Raw genomic sequence first — 8,753 nt, forward strand, 5'->3', positions numbered from 1 at the left:
TTGGATCTGCAGGACTGGCTCCTTCATGCACTCCAGCAACTCAAAGATGAGGTGGACCTGGGGATTAGCCAACTCAGCACTGAATCTGGGCCTGTGTGGAAACTGAATTGATCAGCCCACCAGCTCTTCTAAGCCAGTGACACCAGGATCAGCTCTCTGGTTTTGCCAAGGTGAGGATAGGGCCCATTCCTTTGGGACCAGCTTTCCTGTGCCCACACCTCCAAGGTCAGCTCTACTGTGCTGCCCAGGGGAAGGTATCTTACCTGTTCTGAAGCACACGACTGCAGCTGTGAGCATTCATTACTCTCATAACTTTCAATAAAACAGATATTTTGGTTTTCGGTTACAATAAACCTTGCAGAAAGATAGTTTGATCAGGACAAACTAGAAAGAAAATGTACTAACCTAAAAATTGACACACATTTTGAAAATTTCCTAATGTAGTTTACATGTTTTTATATTGTTTATTTCTTAGTGTGAAATTTATTTTTAGGGTTTTTTTTTCTATTTTAGTCTTCAAGAGAAGATGTGATTGGCTTACATACTATTTATGATAATTAGAGCATTCTGGATTTGTATAATTAATTACTTTTAGCAGTGATATCTTATAATGTTTTCTTCTTAAGGACATCTGTTTTTTTTTTTTTCAGTTTCAAGAACACCATTTAAAATTACTTTCTTTGAAGGTCCCTATGAAGCTATATTCAAGCAGTCTTCACCACCACCTAGGAAATTCTTTATGTTTGACTTCTAAGGGAAAGTGTGTTGGGCACAGAATTCTTGACTGTGTGAGAGATATACAATATTTTATTCAACCATCTTTCTCCTAGTCTTAGTCTCCTTTTTTCCTTTTACAAGTACCTTGCACAGAGCCCCCTTCACATCCTTGTTTCTTAGGGTATAAATCAGAGGGTTCAGCATTGGAGTAATGATAGTATAAAAGAGGGCAGCAAACTTCCCTTCACTCCCAGAATACATGTGGACAGGCTGGAGATACGTGTACATAGCTGAGCCATAAAAAAGAAAAACCACAGTAAGGTGGGACCCACAAGTTCCCAGAGCCTTTCTGCGCCCAGCTCTTGACTTGATCTTCAACACTGCATGAGCAATGTGTGCATAGGTGCCTAGAATTATTGCTACAGGACAGACCAAAATTACAGCTCCAGCCAAAAACAAATAGGTCTCTGGTCCCCCTGTGTCTTCACAAGCCAGTTTCAGGAGAACAAGCATCTCACAGAAGAAGTGGTTCAGGTGATGGCCACAGAGAGGCATGGTCATGATGAGGCTTGTCTGAGTCAGAGAGTTCACAAGGCCTCCCACCCAGGAGGAGATGGCCAATGCATGGCAGAGAAGGGGGTGCATAATGCTGGTGTAGTGTAGTGGACGACACACAGCAACATAGCGGTCAAAAGCCATCATCACAAGGAGCATACACTCAGTTCCACCCAGGAAGAGTGCTGTGAAGAACTGGGTCATACACCCAGCATAGCTGATAGTCTGATCACCTTGGGAAAGACTGATTAGAAGTTTGGGCACAGTGCTACTAGTGAAGCAGAGGTCCAGGAAGGAGAGATGGGCAAGGAAGAAGTACATGGGTGTGTGCAGATGAAGGTCTCGTTGAGTGAGAACAATAATGGTGATGTTGCCACAGAGGGTAAGAGAGTAGAAAATCGGAATGAAGACCAGGAGGATAAGTTCCAGTTGAGGCCAGTCTGAGAAGCCTACCAACAGGAAACCTTCTAAGCTGAGATTGAAACTTCCCATCACTCCCTCCTTTCACAGACTGTAGAAGACAATCAAATGTTTCTTATTGTAACAGACACATAGATGGTCCAGAGCTAAATTAAGTTGACTTCCCACTTTGCTTCACAGAGCAGTTAAAGCTAGATGACAGCCTTGCGTGTCTACCTTCATTCTGCTCTCTCTCCCCTTCATGTCTTCTGACTCTGCACAGGTTTTGTAGGCTGGAGACACAGACAGCTCCTATTCTAAACTCAACATCGGCTTGAATTCCAGGAGCAGTAAGGTCTGTGGGAATGAAGATCACCATCGAAATGTAAAACATTATCTTCAGTGGAGATGCTATTCTTAGACCTACAACGATCTCCCAATAAGGCCATTATTGACAGACTAACAATTTATGGGCTTACATTGCAGGGCCAGCACTGAGTCAATGATGTCTGGACCACACTTTAACTGTGCTTGCTTAGTTATTTCATCTTGCCTCACCTCTTTCTCTACTTAAACTTCAGCCTCAAGATGAACATCTAGTCACTGGATTTCTTTGTCTGCTCCTCTTCCTGGTATGCACTGACTCCATATCCTTTCTCTGCATCTCACTGTTTCTTGCCTTTAGTTGGATTGTTGCTATTAGTGGCTGAATCTAGCTGTTGGTACTGAGGGGGTTGGGCTTTTGAATAAAAAGAATCCATCACAGTGTACAAATTATGAATTAAAGTATACTCCCTAATGCTCCGTATACACCCCAGAGTTGTAGGTTTTGCCACTCAGCTCAGCTCTACTCTTCAGGCCTGAGTTTTCTTTCCTTAATTCTATTCTTACATAGTGAACAGAAGATTAGAGCAGCAGCTATGTGGTCTTTGCTAGAAACACTTTTTTTGCCCCTTTGTTTTATGACTTAATTCAGGCTACCCAATGCTCTGGCCAGTATATTTTCAACGCTGTAGCACTCACTGCCTTTCTCACAGTCTTTACCTGAGGACTCTAGAGCACCAGGGTGGAATCAGTTGTTAAATTCTTATACAAAACAACCATGCCCCAGCTTTGTCACTCTACTTCTCTTATTCGTTCCTTTGCTTAGTCTATGTGCAAAGTGTTTCAGTAGAGTAGGAGGAAGGAGTAACCAGGATGAGTTCACAGGCTTGTCCCTGGCTGCTCATCTTCCTGCAACTCAGCGAGAATGGATAGTAAAAGAGTCTTTGAGATCCTGCTCCAGACCAGCTGTCATGTGTCACAAGGATTGAGAGCCTGCAGCTCCATGTTGGGAAAAACACAAACACAAATATGTTCTCTATGCCGAGTCTCCCCATCATGAATATGTTATCACTTCTCACCATCTCCCCTGGGATGAGATGCTCCCTTCTCTCCAGACCTGTCTTCTTATACAGTTTCCTTCTCCCTCTTTCACTACGTGTTACAATTCTTTTAAATGTGCCTTTGTGCCTTACTACTGTGACTCTTCAGTAGTAGAGGTCAGAGTGAATGCAAAGACAAAATTAAAAAGTGGCTCCTTGCATCATCTAAGAAGGGATGGTGCTTTAATATCGCTTTTGTTCATGGCATAGCAACTTTAAATGAAAAATTTAAAAACAAAACATTTTATTCTCCCTATAAAATCAATAGAAATTCATTTTGTTCTGAGAAGAAAGATTAGTACACAATCTATATATAAGAAAGATATTAAAAATTGATTCTTTTAAAAAGCCATTTGCTGATTTGCTGAGGTGAAACCCTAAACACTGTAAGGCATGATGTCATTTGTATACAGCTCTTTCACTTAAGTTTCAGTCTCACCTTAGAAGATTTTGTGTTGATGCTTTTGTTCTTTCATTCTCTTGTGCATGAAACAGTGACACTGATTTTTTTTCTTTCTGATAGTTGGTTGTGTTTGGAAGTACAGTTTGATTTTTTATGTGTTTGTAAATTTTAAGTCAGCTCTATTAATTCTGTCATTTTTCTGTTGTTGATTTTGTGTCTTGAGTATTTCTTGTTTTTATTATCAGGTCCCTCATAAAAGCAAAAGTGGCTTTTTATTTCTTTGTCTTGGGGAAACTCGATATGTACTTGTAGAAGGAAATAAAAGAGGCCCATATCCCACATCACATGTAACTATTAACTGAAAATGGGCAAATATTTTCATGAGTACTTCAAAATGTAAATAGAATAGAGGAGAACTTTGATATTGGTCTTGGCATTTCTTCTTTTTTTTATGTATGACATGAAACACAAAAACTAGCAACACTGAAACACCCCATGTACTGTGGGAAATAAGGATGTCTCCACGTAGGTGTTTCAGTTGTGACCAGTGGGACAATCTGGTTCAGGCTGTTGAAAATGTGAAAGGCTATGCTTATGTTTGTCAGAGTGGGGGACAAAGAATAAACAGACAATTTCCATAAACACTGCCGTGAGTTAAACTGCTCTATAATAATATCTACTTTAACAATTGTACGAAAAATTAACCTTTAATCAGGAAGAAAGGAATGAGAAATACTTTCTATGCTAAACAATAAATAAAGATAAAAATTTGAATAATTTGCCCTGGGAGAAATATCACCAGAAGTAGTTTGAAGAAAAACAAAGTGAAGCAGATGTACATGAAGGGAAAGAATAAGGAGAACAAGTGTAGGTGAAGGAAAATTCATTTTTCTTAGTTTTCTATTTCATGAAGATATCATCACATCATTGACTCCCTTGTTTTCCTTCTCCTCTTTTGCTTGTCATTAAATCCTCCCCAAATTCATGGCCTCTTTTGAAGCCATTACTGTCAGATATCCGTACAAGTAAAAGAAATGGACATATAAGCTACTGAGTCTGTTTGCTATTATCAGTGTGTACATGTTTTTAGGGCTGACCATTTGGTATTAAATAATCAGTCAGATACCTTATCCATGGAGGAGACTAATTTCTTTTTAGCAGTTGTTAAGCTCTTCATTTAGGGGTGAATCTTGTGAATTTCCCCCATCAATGCTGTCATGTGAACATTTTAGGTAGGATGATGTTGATATTTTATGGTAGTAGTAGAAAGCACAATCTAAATGCATACTTCCTGGTCCTCTGGCTTTTGGAATCTTTCTACCTTCTTTGCTGTGATCTTCCCTTCACATATGGTGCAAGAAGTGTGTTGTAGGTGTATCCGATGGGAAAGGGCACCACATGGTCAAATGTTCTCCAAATTTTGAAAGATAATCTAGGAATGCTGATAAGATGATAATGGATTCTGCTTCCTTGGAATCTAGTCTTTTATTTAAAAAAGATTTATTTTATTTATTCATTAACTTATTTATCTACCTCATATGAGTACACTGTAGCTGTCTTCAGACACACCAAAAGAGAGCATCGGATCCCATTACAGATGGTTGTGAGCCACCATGTGTTTTCTGGGAATTGAACCCAGGAACTCTAGAAGAACAGTCAATGCTCTTAACTGCTGAGCCAGCCAGAATCTAATCTTTTACTTGGAATGTGGTGTGCAAACTGGCAGCCCCAAGACTGTACAATATTGTAACTTTTTCTCTCCCTGTTCTATCAGGTTGACTTTTTTCTTCCTACCTGAGGCATTGGACCCTGCATGACTGCTTATGTGTATATTGTTCGATGAATATATTCTGATTTCTATTCCTTAGGGTCTTTCTGAGAAAGAAGTGACTGATTTGCAGGAACACCATATCCAAGTCCATCTGTGGTGTCATGATGATTCTCACTCACGACTGCCTAGTGACTCCCTGCCTCCAGTAGAGTTCTCCTTGCTCTCTGTGCACTGCCCATGTGCCTCGGGATCCAATCGCTGGAGTTACGACCCCTTTCCAATGTTTTATACATTTTCCCCCTCTTCACTCTTCTTGGTGCCTAGTAGCTAGGGTCTGACTCAGGTCCATATATGATAATCAAGACAATAAAATTACTCCTGAGAAATACTTCCATTCTTGAATGGGAACTGTGACTTACTAATCATATGAACATATATTTGGCTTCTAGTATACCTCACATATTATATCTTTTGTTTCATTCCCTTACTAAACATATATTCATTACTTATACAATATAAACTGTATTCAGTTTCCCTTCCCTCTCTCCTCCCAGTTCCTCCCCACCTCCTTTCCTATCCAACCCAGATCCATTTCTCTCTGTCACTAGAAAATAATAAGCATCTAAGAGGTAACAATAAAACATAACAAGATGGAATATAGCTAGATAAAACAAAAACCATCATATCAAAGTTGGACAAGTCAAGCCAACAGAAAAATAAGAGAGCCCCAAGAGAAGGCACAAGAATCAGTGACCCACTCATTCACACATTTAGGAGTCCCACTGAAAGATTCCGAGGACCTGGTTCATACCTGTGTGAACCCTATGATTACTGTCAAACATTTTTAATTCTACAGTTTAACCAAGGTATATGGTCACATTGGCTCAGGGCTTGAGCAGAGATGAGCCTTCCTATGGGAGCCTCATGCATGTGGGTGAGAGGTGGTAGAGAGGATGCATTAGAGAACATATGTATGTATGAAGACCTCCCTCAAACTGATGAGTCTCAAAACACTGAAGAAAAAGGATGTTTTCCAGTGTTCTATTCCTCAAGCAGAGGTCATTGCTTGAAAATATCCTGGCCTGTTTATTAGTGAAGGCAGAGGTGATACTTGGCAGATAGAACTGATTCCAGATGTTGCACATGATAATCCCATTCATCTTTGGATGTTACAAGTTATTACCTCATAACTTCACATTTACTGAATATTCTGCACCATCACCTAGAGAACTGGTTATTATTCATATTCCTGGCTGTAGAACATGGAATAAACATCTAGAATCAAAGGAGATGTGAAACCATCTTTCAACTTCTTACCTGAGAAACAGGCGTTTTTAATGGAGTATTAGAACCTGAAAAGAGATTTTTCTCAAGCTCGGTATGATTCTTTGCACCAGTGTGAAAACATGTGTCCTGTGGAAAAAGCTACAGAGTCTCCTTGCTCTTTTCCTACGACCCAACCCAGGAGTACATTTACAGGAAGGACAATGTGACTCACCAAGAACACTTGAAAGACAAATGAAGCTTTCTAAGAGCAGCTTGTCTTTAAAAGTAGGGATGGATACACAGGCAACTTTAAAGCTTCCTGTTCTCTCAAAGGGTGTAAGATGCCTCTCTGGGATAGTCTAAAATGTTTCTGCATAGATGAAAGACTATTGGTGATCTGGTGTGTCGCAATGAGTACTCTCTACTTTCATACTCTTACTTCTATTTTAAGATTGGTTTCCTGCCACTGACCTGGGTGGCACACAGAATTTTGAGTTGTATTACAAAAGCCAGTGGTTACTTATGCTCAAATTCCTGTGTGTACTTTTAATATGTCATGTATTATTAAAGGATAACAAACATGGTTAACAACCATGTTTAAATTCTTTTCCTACAAGATGCAGTTCTACATCTTCCAGTCAAGTCCACTAAATTATATTGTTTGATTGCACTGGGACTAACATCTAGCTATGCAATTTCATCTTCTCTCTGAGCAAATGTAGTTCCACAAATTCCTTCTTAACCTATCTAAATTTGTCATTTGATCATGTGCTCTTGGAGTGGAATATAGTTTTACTTCCTCTCATTATGCCTGTAGTTGTGGCTTTTTATTGTGTTTGGGAGACTAATTTAACTATTGAACTTAACTAGGGGTTAAAGCATCCTTCAACTGTACATATGTTACAGTTGTTTAGCTTGGTTTTCATGTGGGGCTCCTAACAGTGGGAACAGGGACTGTCTCTGACTCAGTTGCCTGCCTTTTGGAACCCTTTCCTTCTATTGGATTGCCTCATCTAGCCTCAGTTGCTAGATGCATCTAATCTTATTGAAACTTGATATGCCAGCACTGTTTGATATTCATGGGAGGCCTCCCCTTTTTCTTAAGATAAATGGAGGGGGAGTGAATGGGGAACAGGGTGATGGACTGGGAGGAGAAGAAGGAGGGGAAATTGTGGTTGGACACACACACACACACACACACACACACACACACACACACACACACATGCACACACACATCCTTTGACCAGTTTCCATTCTTAACTGTTATGCTACACAGTCAGTCATTGCCTGATGTGGACGCAATTTCTTCTAAACAATAGAGCACAGGGTTTCCCATAGTATCCTAAGAATCTCTGGGAAGATCTTCTGCAAGTCTTGTCTATCAAATATCTAGTAGCAACCCACTTATATTTCTAGTATAGAAAACATATAGAGTATAGTCAACATAATTGACATTCAAAGACTGAAATAAAAATATTCCTATTTTTCATTGTGACTGCCTCGGTCTGGAAGAAGTTTCCCCCTGTTAACTACTCCTCCAAAAAATTCTGATTTATTTCAATAACTCCAAGAGAACCTCTATTCTTTGTCATTTGGAATTTCCTTGGATATCATATATGGCAGTATCATATTACTACCATAGACAAGGGTTAGTTGCACAGTGTAACATCTCTTTCTACATTTTAACTATGTATCCTGAGTAGTTCACCTTTCAGCACTTACCTGTAATTCCCCAACAATTCCTCCAACGATTCTGTTGACTATAAAGGAAGAGTGATGCTCACCAGTGACTGGTGACAGCTACTGATGTCTCAAAGTCTGTTTTCTCTTTGATCTTGATCCCACCTTTGGTGGGAAGGACTCTGGTCAGAGCTTCTGTCTCAGAGAAATCATGATAATAAATGTTCTTCCCTCCGTAGCATAGCGTGCTGATGCTGTGTGCTTTCATCAGAGATGAAAGCAAGAATGACAGAGTGCCATCAACTTCTTTCTGATTCCCAAACTACACTGGCATAGTGTGACAGCATTTCTTGACTATGTATTCATACGCATATTCTTTGATGACAATGGTATGGGGAACGAATTGTTGAGCATATGTGGTCTTGGAGACCTCTGGGATCTATTGCACCAATTATAATTAATAGACTATCCCTCTAAGATCTGCCCTGAAGTCCATAGTTCTCTATTCCCCATGCTCTGCCTGACCAATCTGACT

At 39.8% G+C, this 8,753-nt stretch overlaps 1 protein-coding gene across 1 annotated transcript; it reads right to left on the bottom strand.

The window, feature by feature from the left end:
* Positions 1-807: 807 nt before the first annotated feature.
* On the bottom strand, positions 808-8,336 carry LOC110305590 (olfactory receptor 2Y1B-like). Its single transcript, XM_021177608.2, has 2 exons — positions 8,261-8,336; positions 808-2,028 (listed from the first exon to the last, which is right to left on the bottom strand). The coding sequence occupies exon 2, from the start codon at positions 1,762-1,764 to the stop codon at positions 808-810; it is 957 nt and encodes a 318-aa protein (XP_021033267.1). The 5' UTR covers positions 1,765-2,028; positions 8,261-8,336.
* Positions 8,337-8,753: the final 417 nt, after the last annotated feature.

Source organism: Mus caroli, unplaced genomic scaffold (genome assembly GCF_978045245.1).
Source record: "Mus caroli unplaced genomic scaffold, Mus_caroli_1 scaffold_13, whole genome shotgun sequence".
Classification (NCBI taxonomy): Eukaryota; Metazoa; Chordata; class Mammalia; order Rodentia; family Muridae; genus Mus; species Mus caroli.